This window comes from Bombina bombina, chromosome 3, assembly GCF_027579735.1.
Source record: "Bombina bombina isolate aBomBom1 chromosome 3, aBomBom1.pri, whole genome shotgun sequence".
Classification (NCBI taxonomy): Eukaryota; Metazoa; Chordata; class Amphibia; order Anura; family Bombinatoridae; genus Bombina; species Bombina bombina.
In genome coordinates, this window is record NC_069501.1 from 560444860 (window position 1) to 560466980 (window position 22121).

The 22121-nt window shown below is 36.7% G+C and overlaps 1 protein-coding gene across 1 annotated transcript in view; it reads left to right on the forward strand.

The window, feature by feature from the left end:
* Window positions 1-10939: 10939 nt before the first annotated feature.
* Window positions 10940-22121, forward strand: part of STX12 (syntaxin 12) — a 78930-nt gene continuing 67748 nt past the window's right edge. The window contains exon 1 of the mRNA XM_053707092.1: window positions 10940-11094. Coding sequence (XP_053563067.1) covers window positions 10998-11094 — 97 coding nt within the window. The 5' untranslated portion in view covers window positions 10940-10997. The remainder of the gene's footprint in view (window positions 11095-22121) is intronic.

Here is a 22121-nt window from a genome sequence, read left to right on the forward strand (position 1 = left end):
CGAATGCGGCATGGATTTGGAAGTCCATCCTCTCCATCAGTTAGAGACTCCAAACTTCCCCCAGAAGAGAGGTTACAAATGAGGGTCCAGGGTCTAAGTGAGTATGAATCCCTCTATTAAGTTGTTCCTAATAGCGGTTGTGTAATTAGCAGGCCCTTCACCCTCAGCAAAATCTTGACGTCACTGCGGTAATGGCGACTTCGCGCCACTTCAAAAACTGCCCTTCGTGAACATGGCTAAGAGCTAGGTTAGATAGTGGCTGATCAGAACTCCTACAGGGTTTTATAAGTTTTGTTTTTCTTTTCTCCCTCTTACCAAAATACAAGGAGAAAAGGAGCGATCCGTGAGTTGTCCGGTTCTCAGGAAGACCATCTAGCTCCGCTCTCTCCAAAACAGCAAATGCGGAATTTTGTGGGTGCCCCAATGTCTGCTATGAAGCTGATGCCCCGTTTACTTGTCAAAACTATAGTTTTGATGTCCCTTAGTATACTTTATTTTGCCTTTAGAGCAGGAGCTCTCAACACCTGCGTCTGCTCAGTTCTGTAGTTGGCTCCGCCCCCATTTTACTATGTTTTTGACTTCTTTAACCCATAACCCAAAAAGAGATATATACTACATATATATATAGAAACAGCAGTGTGTATGCACTCTCACCAAGAGATCAGCAGCTACCAGGGTGCTGTTCAGGATAGAAGATCAAAAGCACAAATAAAGCACCCTCTGGTCTTCAGTCATCAGTGATTCAAAATGAAATTTATTGAAATGTGACGTTTCGGGGCAAAATAACCCCTTCCTCTGACAAACAAACAATGTGAAAATCAAACTTTTAAAGACCTAATAGGCCCTCCTACTACAGTCCAACAATCAGGAGACAGCGTGTGTAAAAAGAGAGCATGTGTAAAACAGCTAATAAGCTGATCAAAAGTGTTGACAAAAACATATAATGTGTAAAGTGTTAATCAGGGATTTAGTGGTTTATAAACTGTACCTCCAGAGCGCACAGATCGAATGTACAAAACAAAAAAGTAATAAGTATCAAACAAACCTGCAAACAAACACAAAATATACATAACATAAAGTATGGCCGTCGGATTCATATCCCTATTGGTTACCTGAGCCACTCCCTCCAGTGATACTATAGTCAAATGGGCAAAAAAAGTCAAACGTCATTAAACACAAATCAGTGAAAAAACACAACCGCCCGGTGTAATAAGATACACTTATCTGTGTACCAGCATCAAATGGTGCAAATTCTACCTGATAGCAAGAAAAACTAAATACGCTTTCGGCCATCCGAGACACCAGGGAAACACCCCCTAAACGTCATGTGTAACTATAGAGACGCATAAACAAGCACACAAGTAAAGTATGGTGAGGTCCTGCCTCTTAGTGTCAGCAGTACTCGTAACAGCTGTCATATGCAAATTCACCTGACCATGAGTCTCGTCATATATGATCTATGGAGAGATTAATAAGGGACCAAATTCAATACAAGGACTGATACAAAATTGATGTAGAGATTTGTCTACAAAACTCACTCCCGTGACATGCTAGTTTAATAGGCAAAGTAAGTCATACGCCGGCCTTAATGCAGAACTAGGGGAGGAAAAAAACATAATTACTAAATATAGTGAGGTACAATAATCAGTGCACCATGTCTAATGGTACAACCAAAAGCTAAGCCACTCTTGGCCATCAGAGGCTTGTGGGGTAATGATCCCCTCAACGTTATCCATAGTCATGGAGATGCATACACAAAAACAATGTCTAAAAATGATAGAAGGAGGCGAGGTCCCGTCCCATAGTGTCAGCCGTGACACAAACGGCTGACATATGTAAACACACAGCCGTTGCATACAAGACATCATACATAATCAACTATCTTAGTTTAAAAGGGAACGGGAAAGAAAAAGGGGAGAAGAGAATGACTGGGATAGAGATGTCCTATTGTTTGATAGTATGAAGACCTCATATATTATTATTAGGAGTAGGTGCTGTACACATGAGAGAACAATGCTAAAAAAGGTATAAAACCTTCCGAAGGTTTTATACCTTCTTTAGCATAATCAACTATCTATAGGCAGCAGTGGAGGACCATGGAAAGCATATAGAATGGTCATAACTAGACATAAACCTGATGCGGTTTAGATTGATAGGGTAAATCAAAGCTAAAACAAGTGGAACATAAAAAATAAACAAATAAAAAATAATAATAAAAAAATAAATAAAGAAAAGGACTTTAGTACCAACAGATTACCAAAACAACTCTAATACTCAAACATTAACATCGATATGAAGCTCCAGAGGACACAGATGCCGCCTGGATGAAGATAGAAGACGCCGCCTGGATGGATGAAGACCTCGCCGCCTGGATGAAGACCTCTCGCCACCTGGATGTCTGGACTTCAGTCATAAAACCACCAAAAGCAAACATAGGTGGAAAAAAGGGGACAAAGTTAAAAACAAAAGTAGTTACACAACAGAATATCATAATTGCAAAAAAATTACAAAGAAATCAGCAACAGAATAGATGTGTGTCAAATGTAGCAAGTGGCCAACTAGGAGAGTATATAGTTGCCAAAGTGTATAACAACATAAGATGAATTTCATAAAATAGCAACAATGAATCTGGACTGTCATTGAATGGATCTAGACTCTCATGTAGTAAGGCATGAAGTCTCCCAACCACATATCTTTGGGATAAGCATATCTTGAGGATCGTGGGTACCCATTAAATAATGTATATTATAAGTAGCATTGCCACCCAGCATTGACATTCAGTGCCTTGGGAGACAGCGTACCAAGCTCAAAAGTCCATTGAGTTTCTTTTTGAAGCAGGATTTTCTCTCTGTTACCTGCTCTTCGTAAAGGGGGTGACATGGTCGATTATTCGAAACCTGAGATCCTTCACAGAGTGTTTGGCCTCAAGGAAGTGCTGTGCCACAGGTTGATCAGCCTTGCCAGATTGGAGTGCTTGATGTATTGTTGAGCTATGATTGGCCATCCTGGTCCATGCATCATCACAAGTTTTACAAGTTTAAAATTTGCCATATGGACAATGAAGCAAATAGTTGATATAGACGGTGGTACAGGTGAGAAAAGTATTGATCTGATATTTCTTTTTCTTATCAGGGTGTTGCAAGTGACGCAACTTGTACACCGAAAACAACCCTTCTTTTTGAGCTATGTGCGGGACATATCCTCACTTAGTATATCTGTATTTACAAGAAGGTCCCTTAAATTGCGTCCTCTCTTGTATGCAACTCTCGGTGTGCCCCAATGGGTGAATGGTAAATTGGGATCAGATTGAATAAATTTCCATTCATCACGGATAGCCTTGGCGATCCGATTTTTATCCGGTGTATAGGATGTAACAACGGTTAGTCGTTGTTGGTCATCTTGTATGGTGGGTTCAATTGCCACAAGCGCGCTTTATTTACACTTGCTGAGTTGCATCGGTTTTTAATCCCTTTGTTTGAACCTGTCTGTCATCTCGTCCAGTTGTTGTGTACATTTCTGTTGGTCGGTATTGTTTCTGATCACTCTCTGATATTGGGCTTTCGGGATATTCCGTATCAATGAAAGTGGATGGCAGTTTAAAAAAATCCTAACACTAACCCCCGAAGATTGGGAATAACTGATTTGAATAGCCAATAGAATTTCAGTAGTTCTCATCCTATTGGCTAATTTGAACAGCCAACAGGATTTCAGTAGCTCTCATCCTATTGGCTGATTTGAATTTTAAAAATCAAATTAGCCAATAGGAATTCAAGGGACACCATTTTGAAAATGCTCCCTTACATTGATGATTCAGTATACGGCGGCGACCGTATGAAGAGGATGCTCTGCGCCGGATGTCTTCAGGATGGACCCGCTCTGCACCGCCGGAATGAAGATAGAAGATGACGCCTGGAAGAAGATAGAAGATGCCGCCTGGATGAAGATAGAAGACGCCGCCTGGATGGATGAAGACCTTGCCGCCTGGATGAAGACCTCTCGCCACCTGGATGTCTGGACTTCAGGAACTGTAAGTAGATCTTCGGGGGTTAGTGTTAGGATTTTTTAAACTTTTTTGGGGTGTTTTTTTTTTTAGTTTAGGGTTTGGGCTTTTCTTAAAGGGACATATCACCCACATTTTTTCTTTTATGATTTAGAAAGAGAATGCAATTTTAAACATCTTTCAAATTTACTTATATTATCTAATTTGTTTTATTTTCTTGATATTCTTTGATGAAAAGCATATCTAGATATGCTCACTATCTGCTGATTGGTTGCTGCACATAGAAGCATCGTGTGATTGGCTCACCATGTGCATTGCTTTTTCTTCAACTAAGGATATTTAAAAAATGAAGCAAAATAAATAATGGAAGTAAATTGTAATGTTGTTTAAATTTCTATTCTCTATCTGAATCATGAAAGAAAGATTTTGGGTTTAGTGGCCCTTTAAAAGAGCTGAATGCCCTTTGCAGGGCAAGCAAAAGAGCTGAATGCCCTTTTAAGGGCAATGCGCATACAAATGCCCTTTTCAGGGCAAAGGGTAGCTTAGGATTTTGTTAGAGTTAGGTTTATTATTTTGGGGGGTTGGTTGGGTGGTGGGTTTTACTGTTGGGGGGTCTTTGTGGGGGGGGGGTTACAGGTAAAAGAGCTGTTTAACTTAGGGCAATGCCCTACAAAAGGCCCTTTTAAGGGCTATTGGTAGTTTATTGTAGGCTAGGTTTTTTTTATTTTGGGTGGGCTTTTTTATTTTTATAAGGCTATTAGATTAGGTGTATTTCTTTTTTATTTTTAATAATTCCGTTTGTTATTTTTCGTAATTTAGTGTTTGTTATATTTTGTAATTTAGTCTTTTTTATTTTTTGTAATTAGATGCTTTGTAATTTTTATAGTGTTAGGATTTTTATTTTTTAATGTGTATTTTAGTTTTCTTTAATTGATAGTTAGTTTAATTTTAGTTTAATAGTTATATCAGTTTAATTGTAAGCTTAAAGGGACAGTCTAGTCCAAAATAAACTTTCATGATTCAGATAGGGCATGTAATTTTAAACAATTTTCCAATTTACTTTTATCACCAAATTTGCTTTGCTCTCTTGGTATTCTTAGTTGAAAGCTAAACCTAGGAGGTTCATATGCTAATTTCTTAGACCTTGAAGGCCACCTCTTTTCAGAATGCATTTTAACAGTTTTTCACCACTAGAGGGTGTTAGTTCATGTTTTTCATATAGATAACACTGTGCTCATGCACGTGAAGTTATCTGGGAGCAGGCACTGATTGGCTAAACTGCAAGTCTGTCAAAAGAACTAAAAGAAAGGGGCAGTTTGCAGAGGCTTAGATACAAGATAATCACAGAGGTTAAAAGTATATTAATATAACTGTGTTGGTTTTGCAAAACTGGGGAATGGGTAATAAAGGGATTATCTATCTTTTAAAACAATAAAAATTCTGGTGTAGACTGTCCCTTTAAACTTAGTTTTTTTTTAATTTGACAGGTAAGTTTTAATTTAAGATAGGGAAATTGTAATTTTAGACAGAGATCTGTGAATAAAATCACAAAGAAAGAGGGCGCCTCCTAGTGAAACACTGATAAAGTGATGAATAAAACAGATTTTAATCTGAAATGATACTCACAAATGGAGCAGCACCCAATGTGCTAAATGACGCAGGCTGGGGATTCACAGTGACCCAGCGACACTGATCCTGCAACAGGATGTAGGGATCCAGGATATCCAGATGGTATAGTAGGAAATACAGACTCAGGCTTGTCTGTCTTATTACGCCACTGCCAGCTCTTGTCTAGGATTCCAGTGGTAACTGCCCGCTCAGAATCTGCTTCTGCAAAAAAGGCGCATAGAGTTATGTCCTCCTCCTGTAGTTCCTTGGTGCAGAGCTGAATCAAAACTTAATTCTTACTTCTTGATTGAAGGACACAGCTTGTTGTAATTTTAATATAAAGTTAGGGGGGCATTAGATTTAAGGGTTACTAGTTTAAATTAGTTTATTGCGATGTGGGGGGCTTTCGGTTTAGGGGTTAATAGTTTAACTTAGTATATTTCGTTGTGGGGGACTTGTGGTTTAGGGGTTAATATGTTTATTATAGTGGCGGCGGTGTCGGGGAGCGGCGGAATAGGAGTTAATATCTTTAGTATAGTGGGGGCAAAGAGGGCGGACGGCAGATTAGGGGTTAATAATATTTAAATAGTGTTTGCAATGCGGGAGTGCAGCAGTTTAGGGGTTAATAACTTTATTATAGTGGTGACGATGTCGGGGAGCGGCGGAATAGGGGTTAATAAATATTATTAGTGGTGGAGATGTCAGGAGTGGCAGATTAGGGGTTAATAACTTTAATATAGTATTTGCAATGCAGGAGGGTAGCGGTTTAGGGGTTAATAGGTAGTTTATGGGTGTTAGTGTACTTTGTAACAGTTTAGTTATGAGTTTTATGTAACAGTTTTGTTGCGTTAAACTCATAACTACTGCTGTCAGATGGCAGTAAGGATCCTGTCGTTATAGGGTGTAACGCAAGCTTTTTAGCCTCACCGCAAAACTCGTAATGGCAGCTCTATGGAAGTCCCATGAAAAACTTAATTTTTTCGAGTGCGGGACTGACGTTGCGTTAGAGGCTAAAAGGCTTGCAGTACAGCTATACCGACAAGGCTTGTAATGGCTGCATTGCTGTTTTAACGCTGAAATGACCATTTTTTTCAGCGTTAAAACACGAACGCACAACTCGTAATCTACCTGACTATTTCTTCTTAGTCTATGGCAGCCATCTGGACAGTATTTGTTCTGGGTATATGTACAAATGTATAACTGAGCACATAATACCTGTGCATACCAAATGAAAACAAATTATATTAACACAACTTTCATAACCACATTCTTCAATACATTGATTCTTCATTTCTTCGTTTGAAAGCGCTAAAGTCTTTAATGCCTCCCAGTACTTTCCAACGCAGAGCTCCCAACCTCCTACATATTCTAAGGTTCTAATCCCACTATCCCACTGTCGCTACCTTTACTTCTTAATGCCCCAAATTCACCTTGTGTGCCTGGGAAAATGTAAAACTTGACCAGAATAACTTCAACTCCATTCTTTACTGCCCAATCACAAGGAGGTAGCAGCACCAAAATGTGAGTTTAATAGCCTTTAATTTGAGACATCACATAAAACAAAAAACGACGTTTTGGTCAGCACCTGACCTTTATCATGTTGTATATACATATGTCCATAATCACTCTTTATAAAGCCATAGGAGGCAGAGTTTACTACCTGTACAGGTGTTTCACATTCTGTTAACCCCTTCTATACAAACAGGGGCATATTTCTCCAAACTCCATCTAGTGGTTATAGGACTACTCATCTTATATATATATAAACCTGAAAAACACAATATATATATCGGCAATTATCTTAACATTAATATTGTTCTTAAACAATTAATTCTACTCTATTAAAGACAGTATTCCAACAACAAAACCTCATTATTAAATGTAGGTATATTTTTCTTCCCTTTTGTAAGAAATATTTATAACGTGACATTCCAGTCTATTTCCCTATTCATTCCCAGAGGAATAAGAGCTTGAAGGGTATATATCCAATACGTTTCCCTACACTTAAGAATTTTCTGTCTGTCCCCCCCTCTCCTAGGTCTCTTAATCTGTTCAATAACCTGGTATCTTAGTTGTGAGATAGTATGTCCTGCCTGTAAAAAATTATTGGAAACTGGTGCATCCCTATTCTTGCATCGTATATTTGATTTGTGTTCAGTGATTCTATCCCTTATCCTGCGTGTAGACTCGCCTACATACTGTATATTTTGGAACACGGACATTTCACTAGATAAATCACATATTCTGAGTTACATGTATAATAGCCAGGGATTTTATACTTCTTTCCAATCAGTGGGTGAGTGAAGGAATCCCCTTTTATAATATTATTACAATTACAGCACCCCAGGCACGGAAAACATCCTAGTTTGGGGGTAGATATATAGGTCTGAACCTGTTTCCTCTCTGAGCCTAGATCTGCTCTCACTAGTTCATCCTTCAGATTTCTACATTTTTTATATGCAGGCATAGGTGGCTCGTCAAACTCTCTAATTTGGGCGTTCAGGTCTTTGATTATAGACCAATGTTTTCTAATGATGCTATTTACATCTTTATAGGGATTGTACTGGGAAACAAATACCATACGTTTGTTATCTTGTTTATCCTTCAATTTCATCCCTCTAAGGATAGAATGTCTGGGAATTTTACTAATTTCCTCAATTTGTTGTTGAACTAGCTGTTTAGGGAAACCTCTCTCCATAAAAAGTTCACCCATATCAATTAATCTGGTCTGTACTATATCTTCATCTGAGACAATCTTTTTAACTCTAAGGAGTTGGCTTCTAGGATGACTTTTGATAAGTTGGAGGGGATGAGCACGTTCATACCTCAGTAGGCTGTTTCTGTCACTCTCCTTTCTATATATATCAACTTTCAGTTCCCTCCCACTCTTAATCACATTGGTATCCAAAAATGCCACTGACTTCTCACTATGTGTCAACTTAAATTTGATATGTCTCGTGGAGATATTGAGTTCAGCCACAAACTCATGCAGGGAGTCGATGTCGCCCCCCCCCATATGCCAAATACATAATCTATATATCTAAACCAGCATAATCCATACTGCAGAAAAGTCTTATTGGTATGCACAAATTTTTCCAGCTTTTCTCCACATAAATACTGGACAATCTGTAAGTGGCTGGTAACAATAGTTTGTGGGATTACACAATGTCCCCCAAAAGCCTCCATTCTTGATCTTGATCCCTGCGAGTATATTTTTCAAAACTAAGTAGTGATTTTACCCCTTGGCTACCAGTAACATGCAAGTCAATAGTTTTACCTCTTTGGTTGCAACTTGCAATATATACAGTAGTGATTTACCTCCCTTGACTGCCCTCACTTCTTTCTGCGCCATATTTGTAATGCATTGAGGTATAGGAGGTCTCTTAGATTTAGCTTACACTCCGGGACTTTAAAATGGGATATTTGGTGGTATAGGCTCACTTACACATATCTGGTGGCATTTCCCTTTTATTAGGCCACTTTAGGAACATATTTCAAAATGTATCAGACACTATAGGAAGCAACTTAGAGTTGGAGCCTTCCCTTATACTCCTGAATAAAACTCCACCTATTTGATGCGTGTATCGAAAGCAACTCTTTCAGTATATGCTTACTAGTGCTATAGGTTAATTCTTAAAGGCATATGAAACCCAAAAAAATATTTTTTGGTTCAGACGGAGTATGCAGTTTTAGAAAAGTTTCTAATTTAATTTTATTATCAAATTTGCTTCACACCCATGTTATTCTTTGTTGAAGAGACACCTATTTTCTGGAGAAGTACATGGCAGGAAATAGTGCTGCTATCGATAGTAATGCTCTTGCAAATGAATAACATTCTTGCAAAAGTGAACACATGCCCGCTTCTGAGCTTATGTCCTGTATTTTCAACAAAAGATACCAAGAGAACGAAGACTTTTTAAAAATAGAAATAAGTTAGAAAGCTGTTTAAAATTGCACGATCTGTATGAATAATGAAAGAAAAAAATGGGCTTCATGTCCCTTTTAATTCTGGAAGAAGATCTAAGTTCCAGGTTATGCTCAATACATACGTGAGAGGTAGAATATGTAATGTCCCTGGAGAAAATATATTATATCTTCCAGGTTAATTATTGTCTCAACGTAACCATTCTTTGGAAGCAGAAAGTACTTAAAGGGATATGAAACCAAAAAAAGTTATTTTGTGATTTAGATAGAGCAGGCAATTGAAAACATCTTTCTAATTTACTTCTATAATTAATTTTTCTTAATTATTTTTGTATCTTTTGTTGAAAAACAGGGACGTATGGTTAGGAGCTAGCTCATTTCTGGCACACTTTATGGCAAATGTTTTGCAAGATTGTTATCCATTTGCAAGCACAGTAGATGGCAGCACTATTGCCTGCCATATAGTGCTCTAGATACCTACCTAGTTATTATTAATATTATCAGTTATTTCTAAAGCGCCAGCAGATTACGCAGTGCTATACAAATAATAAAGACATTACAGGGATACAGTAATACACTAACAGGTATCTCTTCAACACAGAATATCATAGGAACTAAGAAAATGTGCTAAAATAAGTAAATTGAAAACTTTTTACTATAGTATGCTCTGTCTGAATCAAAAGCAAATTGTGGGGTTTTATATCCTTTTAATAATAGAGTGTAAATCAGTATAGATATAAAGAGTAATCAAAATGTAAAAGTATTTTCAATACATGGTTTATTTTGTCTCTTAAATAAGCTACGCTCAAGACATTTTGGTGCATTTCTATATAATTGTATGAAAACAGTATATGGTCTATGGCAATATTTGTAACACATTTTCAATTATTTTACCTTTTTGTATCTTTTTGCTCTAGAGCGTATTACTGAACCTACATTATTGCAATTCTTATGTTTTTGTATAAAAAAAACTTCAATAAAGAATGCCAGCCTTAAAACTGGACATTTGAGTCTTCAGTATTTTTGTGAAGATTTTACTGGGCAGACTCCTAGAATGTTGGACAGTCTGTTACTGGACACCTGGTAACCCCACCAATTAAGGACACAGTCAGCTCCAAAACCACCCAAGCTGCACAGCCAAAGGACACACACAGCCCAGATTAATAGCTATAACGATCCAACATTAAAAATCCTCTGTTTTTCTCCATTCACAAGAAGTCCCACTAATATCTAAACTTTGAGGATTGTGGTACTTCCCTCCTCTAAGAAGCCATATTTTGCTTAGCAACGGTTGTCATGGGGTGAGTGCACCGATCAAGCCACGCCCAGTTGTGTGCAGCGTATTCCATAGTGTGGGTACTCGGTGACACTACAGTGTGAGCTCCACCTTCTTGGGCGTCGCTTTGCATCTGCGCAGTTGGAGTGTGACCGGCCGGGGAAGAGACGGAGAGTAGACAGTAGCAATATGTCTGGGTACAGGCAACAACCCGGGGCCTCTGGCCGGGATTTTAATAGCATCATCCAGACCTGCAGCGGCAACGTACAGAGGATCACACACAATAGTGAGTCAGCGAGTGACACGTATCGTATGTGGGTGATATTTATGTGTGACTATGATGTGGTTTCTACTGCAGATCTTATTGCTTAGGGACAAGTATCCCTTCAGTGATAGGATTCTGATCCAGCTATTGTGATATACATATGTTCTTCTAGTAATGTAGTGTAATCAGGGGCTGGGGCATGGATATCAAATACACACACACTGAAGGCAGGATAAATATTTATGGGTAATGTATATACTTGTAGGATATTGCTGGCTAACCTTTTCATTAAGCAGCCAAAGGGTGTGGATTCATTATACTCAGCTCTTTTAATTTACTTGGGAGCCGAGCCCATTGATAGTGTTCAAGAGTCAGTAAAAAATAAATAAGAAAACTGCAATATGTCTTTTTTTTTTTACTACTATATCATGGCAGTAACTAAGTAAGCCTAGAATTTTAGGCAGCAGCACATTTTGAGAAACTGCTTAGACAAATGTGTCACTGACACTTCTGTTTGAGCCACCTTGGCCTTATATATATATATATATATATATATATATATATATATATATATATATATATATATATATATATATATATATAGGGGGGGGGTATGTACAAAGAGGGTTTGTATGGTCCTTCTTTGCACCCTTTCATCATATTCCACTTGGGGTGAGCTACACTGATGGGCCATGATGTCATGAGCAATATTGCATGTGATGTCATTTATCTGCTTAGCACAGAAGAGTATTTCCTGGGTGGATGTCAGGGCTAGTTCTTTAATGGGACCTGGAGAGACCACAACATTTGACAGTGATTGAACATAGGGAGAGCATATTCTAGCAAATAGTTGTTTGATTTAATTATGGTTTTGATCAGCTGTGTATCACTTTAATCTGCTGATTTGTGGTTGGGTTTAGAATTAAGTTAATGTATAATTGAGGGGTGTCATATTTTGTTCTTGGATCCAGGCAGCACAAGTCTTGAGCTGGCCCTGGTGAGGTTGAAAAGTTAAGACTCTAAAGTCAAAATTATTTTTTGTGATTTAGATGGAAAGCTTTTTAAAATGGCATACTCTAAATTCCATTATCAAGTATCACAGTATATATGTATATGAGTCTGTGATAGGCTTATGGATGTCATCCGACACAAATCTAGTATCAAATGCTAGTCATTTGAAATTGTCAAATTGTATTTATATTATTAATTTGTTCATTATGCAATGTTACAGTATTTAATTGTCTTTTAATTATAATTGGGACACACTAAGAGGTCATGCACCCCATCATTAGACCCTTAGGGATTATCATTTTGGGGAAATGTAGGAATAAGGGTTAGTGTTTACTGACAGATGGGGTTAATAAATACATAGCTTTATGGTTGATAGAAGATGATCCTGTGGATGTCTGGGAGGAAGGTGTTTATGGTAACTGAAACATCATATTTATATATGTCTAGGGGAGCACACGTGTGTGTATATGTATGTGTATATGTGTGTGTATATGTGTGTGTATATATATATATATATATATATATATATATATATATACTTTTTAATTACTTTTAAATTTGTATGGTTAAATCAAAGAACCTTAGACTCGTCACACTTTTGTTGATAGCTTAAAAAAGGTAAACAAATTAAATAAATAATAAAACCAGGCAAATAAAATCTGGTTTCTTACTCAGAAAATATTATTCCTTAGAAATGATGAAAATCCACTTTATTTATTTTATTAATGATTATTATATTTCCGGTCCAGCTTATGTAAGTTTAATACACGTACACCCGTATGGCACAAACAAATCACAATATATAAATCCTAATTCATTATATGAAGCAGGAAGTTATCTGGTAGTGGAGAGATATATAATTTCTTATTTAAAAATCCTATCATTAGTTCAACTCTCCCTAGTAAACCCCTTGTTCATTGAAATACTGATGGATGTTAATTGCCCAGTTAAAGCTTCTAATTTAAAATCCATAGAGCAAAAATCATGTGCTCCTAATGAGTATGGAAGTCCCGTGGCTACATAAAAGAGTTTTTGTTTGTTTCCAGTGGTCTGCTGCCCTGTCATTTCTATATTGAAATGATTGTTATCCTACAAATGACTTTGTTAGCCTTTGGGGTTTTGGGCTGCTCTAGCCCCCCCCCCCCCCCTGATAAGGGTATAAAAATATTTGCATGTTAGGATATCCTTAAGCACTAGATTACATTGTGTTTTGCCTTTGTGATTTTAAGGGCCAAGTAAAGGAAACGGCATGTACAATTCTGCGTTTTCAATATAACTGGAATCGACAGAGTAATAACATTATAATTATTTATATACAAAAATAAATTGCAGCCTTAAAGGGACAGTTCACCCAAAAATATTCTCCCCTTTAAATTGATCCCAATGATCCATTTTACCTGCTGGAGTGTAATAAATTGTTTACAAGTAGCTTCTTTACCCCCATTTCAGCATATGAAATAGCTGATTTAGCCTGTGGTATCACAACCTATACTAAGTTTTGATACTGGCGTATACGCTATTGACATATTATGTAAACACAGCCAGCAGAAGAAATTACACTCTCAGTGGGTTGCAGGATAGTTTAAGTAATAAAATGTTAAGTTTCCATTGTTCTTTCTATGTATTAAAGCTTTGGTTTACAGATATAAGATAAGGAAGCAAGTCTGTGTGAATAAAAGTGATAATATAATGCGATCTGATATTAGCTGGTAGCTCAACCCATTACAATAGGCTGTGGTTTAAAGGGACATTATACACTCATTTTTTCTTTGCATAAATGTTTTGTAGATAATCTATTTATATAGCCCATAAAGTTTTTTTTTTTAAATTAATGTATAGTTTTGCTTATTTTTAAATAACATTGCTCTGATTTTCAGACTCCTAACCAAGCCCCAAAGTTTTATGTGAATACGCTCGACTACCTACTCCAGCTTGCTCCTGTTTGTGTAAAGGGTCTTTTCATATGCAAAAGAAGGGGGAGGGGGGGGAGTGTCTTAATTACCACTTGCAGTGGGCTTTCCAACTACCTTTTCAACAGAGCTAAACTGACAGCTTCTAAGTAAGTTTTTAAACTGTTTTATACTGAATTTTTATTTCAGTATCTGTGCATATTATTCTTTATAGTAGTGTCTATTACATGCAGTTATATGAAAATGAGTGTATACTGTCCCTTTAAAAGCACAAAACCAGCTACTTCATATACACAAATAAACCTGAAAATGCAAATTCTCATACATTTTATACTCTGCAGCTGTTATAACAAGTCATTGAAAATACATTAATTGGGAAAACAATTTTACGGTGTACTGTCCCTTTAAGGGTCTGGCAATCTATAGATCTTATTTCAGATTTACGTTGATGCTCCTGAAAGTGACACAACGCAACAGTGACTCAATAAAATGTAACATTTACATCTAGCACAACTTCTGTTAAAGGGACATTCCGGTCAAACTACAAATACGCATAGATGAATTACATACTTGCAATATTATATGTATTGCTAAAAATGCTTCTAGTCAAAGTTCTGACTGCTTTAGTGTTAACATTTTTCTATGCACGTGCATGTGAAGCATAGCTAGATATTGTCAGTGCACCAGCTTTTTAAATACTACACCTGCTCAGAGCACCAGTGGGGCTTGTATCATGTCAGCTAATAACAAATTGAGTCGTTACCAGATGATAAAAGCACCTTAGGGTCTCTAAGCAAGTGCTGTGCTTAAAATGCTGGTGCACGGTGCATACTTAAATACACATTCAAAACCGCTATATCTTTTATTAGAAGCATTTTTACTAATACATGTATATTACAAAAATGCTTCTGTTCAATACCGAAATGCACCCATGTGAATTCCAATTTTGGCTGGAATGTCCTTTTAAATCTAAGTGACACAAGTCACCATAATATCTTATATACTACATATTTAGTTCTGTAATGCATTACACATGGCAGTGGGTTGCATTTTTTTTTCTGTCTTCCACAGGGTAAATGTAACCATTATTGTTATGTTTGTGGTTACTGGGAAATAAAAGGCTGTATATTGCATAGCTTTATTCATTGTTACATTCAAGGTAAATTACAACACAAGTTTGGGTTGGTAAAAAATTGTTTATATTAACCCCTTTCCGCCCTGACTTATTTGTCTACATCAGAACAAAGTTCCAATGTAAACAAATAAGTTGTTAATTGATTTTAGTAATGGGATCGTGTCTGGGGGGAGGACCTATGACGCTAGGCACGCCCTCCAGCCCGCAATCCCATTCAGGAAGCAAAAGGCTACAACGTCCTAAGGGTTGGAACGGGTTAATCTACATCAGCCTTGCACTAGATATGGAGAATGTTTATTTTACTTCTGATTTTTAAAAGGACAGAAAAGTCATATTTTAAACTTTCAAGATTCATACATGCCATTTTAAACAACTTTCCAATGTACTTCTGTTATCAAATGTGCTTTGTTCTATTGGTATCCTTTGTTGAAGAGTAAATCTAGGTAAGTTTATAGGAGCTCAGGAGTGTGCATGTGTCTGGCTGCAACTTGTTGCAATATTCTGTCTAGTAGTGTTATATACTGTTGCAAACATTGTCATAGAGTTCTAAACACATTATCTGATATGAGCACACCTATATTTACTCTCTAACAAAGGAAACCAAGAGAACAAAGCAATGTTGTCAAAAGAAGTACAATGGAAACTTGTTTAAAATTGCATGCTTTATCGGAATCATGAAAGTTTAATTTCGGCTGTGTATCACTTTAAGGTTTGCACTTTCAAAAAAATCCCTAAATAACCATCCCTCTGGTAATTAGACTTCTAGTTCTAAGATAATGTTTAAATAGTGTAATTTGAACCTGTGCACTTCTTAATGACTTATAGCAAAATAAGGAAAGACTAAACGTATATACTCTTTCTTGTTCATCTTACATAATGAGAGTAGAGACATGTGGCAGCTGGACTGAAGTGACCAATGGTTGTGCAGGAAGTACATGCCATACCAAGAGGGCCAGAGCACATTTACTATATACCTCAGGCGCCTAGGTTTTATAAGACACACACACACACACATTCCAAAATGGCGGCAATCTTAACTAGAGGGACATAAATGATTTTTTTTTTTGTGTTCAATGTCCCTTTAAGAACTTATAGTGGCACTATGCACACATCTTTCCAAAGTGAAAACAAACATCTATAAAACAAAGGTAGGTTTAGTTGTTTGGCAGATTTTCACCAAGCATTAAATGTGTGATCATCCGTATACTAAAGGGTGATAATCAAATAATGTGTTGAATTTACACACAATAAAATCCCAAAACAAAACTGAATAATCTTTTAAAAATCGTGATCTTTTGAAGTTTTCAAATCCTTAGAGGAAACAATTCTTGTCTTTGAACTAATCTACAATTATTTATAGGTTGTATGCATTTATATATTCATTTATTCACGGAATTGTTTAAAGGGACGTGGAAGTTATGCTGTAACATTGATACATAACCGCACTCAAAAATATATACAACTTTAGAATATGTAAAACATTTCCTTTTATAAGGAGACTAAGTGAAATGCAGAGATTAGGGGCATTTTATGCTCGCTTTTTTTTTTTTTTTTCCCTTTCCCTAGATGTTACAGATGGAATCTGTTGTTGGTGATTATATTGTTGTCCCAGAATGTAGCTGCTAGTGATATTGCTTATCTGAGTGTTGACCATGGGGCATATTTATCAAGCTCTGTATGGAGATTGATGCCCCGTGTTTCCAGGCTCTCCGGATACAGATGTTATGAAGCAGCGGTCTAAAGACCGCTGCTCCATAACCTGTCCGCCTGCTCTGAGATGGTGGACAGAAATCAATTTCATCGAATACAATCGGGTTGATTGACACCCCCTGCTAGCAGGGCGTCATTGCACCAGCAGTTCACAAGAACTGCTGGCGCAATGATAAATGCGGACAGCGTATGCTGTCGGCATTTATCTATGTGCAGTGGACATGATCCGCTATATCGGATCATGTTCGCTCGCTTCATAGTTAATAGGCCCCTATGTGTGTTCTTCCCCTTGAATTCCAGGGAGATCTGCAGTGTGTTGCAACCCAGAATAATTTTGCCGACAGTGAGATTTTAGAGCCTAAATATTCCCTATTTGATTTGTGTTCTTCTTGTTAAAGGAAGCAAAAAATACTTTAATAAATATATATCTATATAGCTATATTATTATATTATTTAGAGCGTTTTACTAATGCTTGTATATAACTATGTATTAAACTGCTGCAAAGACATAAAACACATTGTTAGTGCTAGAGCAGCAGTGCACTCCTGGCACCTAGCTAAACACATCTGGCGAGCCAATGAAAAAGACGTGTGTAACTAACTACCAATCGGCTAGCTCCCAGTAGTGCATTGCTGCTGCTGAGGATATTTACATATGCTTTTCATCAATGGCTACCAAGAGAACAAGTACATTTGATAACAGAAGCTAATTTAATTAAAGGGTTCTAAAAATACATTCTCTATCTAAATAATGAAAGTTTAATTTTGACTTTCGTGTCCCTTTAGAAATGTTGAATGACAAAAAGGGGCATTTTTATATTTGCAGTAAATAATTGTAAACTAGCTGTACAAGTTGGCATTGGTCTTGCCCTCTGATGCTGTTCCACATTAAGGAGTTGGCACAATGCCACATGCACAGTAATGATTTATTCCTTTCTTTTATAGACTGTACAGGGAGGTATGGAAATGCATCACTTCCCTGTGACTTTAAAAAAATGGTGGTGTATTTCCTGCAACTACTGTAATCATGGGATAGCTAATATCCTGTTCGATGATTTAGCAAAACTTGTATACTGTTTTGCAAAATGAGAATGGATTTGGCTTTATACTTCTTATGCTGCAGGTTAAAGGGACACTCATGTGAAAATTCAACTTTCATGATTCAGATAGAGCATGCAATTTTTTTTTAATTATCTTTATTTGTGACCAACAAAGTGAGTACCATCAGAAAGGATACATTTAACCCCTTCCTGGGGTGCAGTGAGAAGATACAGAGTGTACATATAAAACATTCACCTAAAAATTTAAATATGTGTCTTTACAACTTTAAACTATACATTGTTGATACTTTTTTACTTTTAGACAAACAATACTCTGAAAACCATAATATGGATAACAGTGTAAGTAACATCAGGAAAAAATAAGTTTACACCCCACCTGGGGTACAGTGAGAGAGTATACAATGTACATGTATAACATTTACCTAATCAAATAAAAAATTAAACATGTATCTTTACACTTTTAAACTGCACATTGTCGATACTTTTTTTTACTTTTACACAAACAATACTCTAAAAACCATAATAAAACATAAACAAAACAAGACAAAACGGAAAGAGAAAGGGAAAAGAAAAACCAAACCACAAAAGGGAGGAAGGGAAGGCCTGTTTACCAAATCCCTAACAAAACCAGTTCAGAATTTCGTAAAGGTTATATTAAACATTCGATTTCGGTAGGGAGGAGTGCTTTTATAAACGCTGACCATTTGAGAAAAAAACCTAGTAATATCTTAATCGTTATCAATAGTAATATTAAATTGTTCAAGAATATTGTTTTTTTTAAACAATTTTTAATTTCCGAAATGCTAGGGACAGTTCACATTTTCCATTTTTTAAAAATTAGATATCGAACGGCCAGTATGGCTATTTTAATAATTTTGGTATTAAACCGCTTATCTTCTAAGTTAAGACAGAGAAAAACTATGTTCGTTGCTGACAAATTTAAAGAGGAGACATTCAATATCTTACAAAGCCAAAATGTGACTTTAAGCCAGACATTTCTGATTTTTGGGCAGGTCCATATCATGTGCAGAAGGTTCGCAGACAGGAATGAGCATTTAGGGAAAGTGCTAAAGTTAGTGTTTCCACATTTCGTTCCCTTTTCTGGGGTAAAATACGTCATAGTAGCTTCAAGTGTGACTCCCTCCATGTAGAAGAGTCACTCGAGCAGCCTCTTGGATCGAAAAATGGGGTAATTTAGGATCCAATTCTTGAGTTAACAATGTAGGCCATTTAATGGAAATTTTGTCAAGATTAACTGTACCTCTATCAGAAACCAATATTGTGTAGCAAGGAGTAATTGGCATGAGTCCATTCTTAGCCAAAGTAAGCCAGTTCTCTATATGCCCTAGAGACCAATTCCAACCATAATCATTCCCGAGTTTCAAAGCATAGTGTCTAGCCTGAAGATACGCAAAAAAAAATTCTATGCAAGAGATTAAATTCCATTCTAAGAGCGTCAAATGATTTAACACAACTTTTCTCTATATCTAGTATCTGAAGTACATTGGAAAACCCTTCAACTTTCCATTTTAAAAAGAATGTTGATGGTATTCCTGCTTGAAATTGAGGGTTCCCCAAGAATGGGATATATCTCGATACACAATGTTCTATGCCTAACATATTGCAGATCTTTTTCCAAGCTAAAATTACATTGTGTAGAGATCTGTTTTTTTTTTATTTGAGATGGAATAGAAGTGGTATCCGAATGAATAAGCGCCACAGGAGAAAGAGGGTTCATTATACTATTTTCAAGATCATTATTTGTGACATAGTTACGTAGAAATAACCAGTCAGACACTATGCGTGCTAGAAAAACATAGTTATATGCCCTAAGGTCAAGTAGAGCAGGGAAAGTTTTACAAGTGAAATTCTGGGCCTCCTACTTTGCCATAAGAAAAATCGGAGTTGAGAATTGAAAAGAATTAAATCCTTCTTTTTTAAAAACAGAGGAATATTCTGAAGAACGTAAAGAATTTTAGGTAGGAGAATCATCTTGTACGCTGCTATACGCCCAGATAGAGAAAGAGGTAAGTTCTGCCAATTTTTAAGAGTATCTTTAATTTTATTTAAAACTGGAGTAAGATTGAGGGAGTACCAAAAATGAGGATTACTAGATACATTTATACCTAAGTACTTGAAAGAGTCATGCGCTATAGAGAAAGGTACATTTGTACAAGAATTGCCTGTCTGCCTAATCCAAAGGAGTTCGGATTTAGTTATATTCACCTTGTACCCCGAAAAAGACCCAAACTGTTGTATAGGTATATTCGTACGTGTATTAGTCAAATATATAAGGATATCATCCGCGTAAAGTGCTATCTTTAATTCCTTGCTGCCAATTTCAATTCCCTCAAGTTGCTGTCTGATTAATATGGCAAGAGGTTCAATAGCAATAAAAAAAAGAAGCGGAGAAAGGGGACACCCTTACCTGGTTCCCCTATTCAAAATTATTTCTGAAGACAGCTGTCCATTGACTATCATCCTCGTGGAAGCCGTATGATATAACTTTTAAATAAACTTGGTAAAGCTACCTTTCAGTCCGAACTGTTCTAAAGAAAATAAGAGATGGTCATGATGGACTGAATCGAAGGCCTTTTCGGTATCTATAGCTAAGATCGACAGGTCTACGGTAATCCCTTTCCCTGTTTGACCGGGAGCCACGGTATTCGATAAGTAATCTAAAGTAAGCAGAAGTTCCCTTATTTTAGCCGCAGAATTCCTGTTCTTCATAAAACCATCCTGATCTGAGTTGATAATAGAAGGAAGAAGAGATTGAAGCCGTTGAGCCAGGATTGTAGCTAGTAGTTTATAGTCTGTATTCATGAGAGCGATAGGTCTATAGGATTCCGTCAATGTTGGGTCTTTTTCCTATATATATATATTTATATATATATATAAATTATAGCGTTATAGCAGAAGATAACATTTTATAAAATTCATTAGGCAGTGTGTCCGGGCCTGGTTATGGGCAAGCTTTTTTAATTGCATTAACCACTTCTAATTCGGTAATAGGAGAGTCAAGGTCCTCAAGTGAGGCGGCTGATAGCAAAGGGTAGGATATTTTTCTCCAAAAATCTTTGCGCTCCTTGATTTGGAGGATCTAGCTGAATATATACCATTATAATAATTTAAAAAGAGTTTGGACAAAATCTTGTGATGATCTAAGTGTTTGACCTTCTATGTTTACGGAGTCTATCAGCTGGGAACCTAAATCCTGCTTAACAAGTTTTGCTAAAAGTTTCCCTGTCTTATTCCCGTATCTATGAAGTTTTTTGTGGAGAACCGAATATCCTTTTGAGTAGATTTATATAGTAACAACGAGTCTCGCACCTCTAATGCGGAAATATATTTAGCCCATTTCTGCGGCGTCTTTTCCACTAGATATGAATTATAAGCGTTTGTGACCGCACGTAAGAGTTCATTCTCATGTTTTTTAAATTTCCTAGTCCGCATAATAATAGTATATGCTAAAATTTCTCCCCTTAGTACTGCTTTGGCAGTTTCCCAAAATAGGGCAGGACGGTTCTTGGCTTCAGAGTTAAATAAGGCAAATTCCACGATCTTCCAGCCAATTTTTAAATTTGAGATCAGAGAGAAGATTCTTGGGGGAAAAAAACCCATTATTCGTAGATGAAGGCATACTCGGCTGAAACTCAAAGCAGATAGGGGCATGATCAGAGACCACAATAGGTAAAATTTGAGCCAATACTTTGTTTACATAGTCTTTCATCAATCAAAAATAAGTCTATCCGTGACAGTGATTTGTGTGCTTTTGAAAGACATGTAAAATCACGTATGTCCAGATTTTGTAACCTCCATATATCCTTTACTCTTAAATTAGAAAAAATCCTAGAGAACAGTTTTGACTTGAGATTATCCCTTTTAGTCTTTTTAGAAAGAGCATGCTGTCTCAATCTGTCAATGGGATACTGAGGAGCCATATTGAAATCGCCACCCATTATTCGAAAACCTTCCGCACAAGCCATGAGCCTAGCCTGCAAAATATCCCAAAATTATTAATTAAAAACATTCGGAGCATATATATTACATAGGGTATAAAGAGAGTTAGCAATTTTAATTTTCAGTATTATATATCTCCCCTCTTCATCTGACTCGTTATGTAATATCTCATAATTCAATTTTTTACCCAGAAGAATAGCAACTCCACCTTTTCAGCTCAAACTAGGGGGAAAAAGACCTCTTTGACCCAGGAAGATTTAA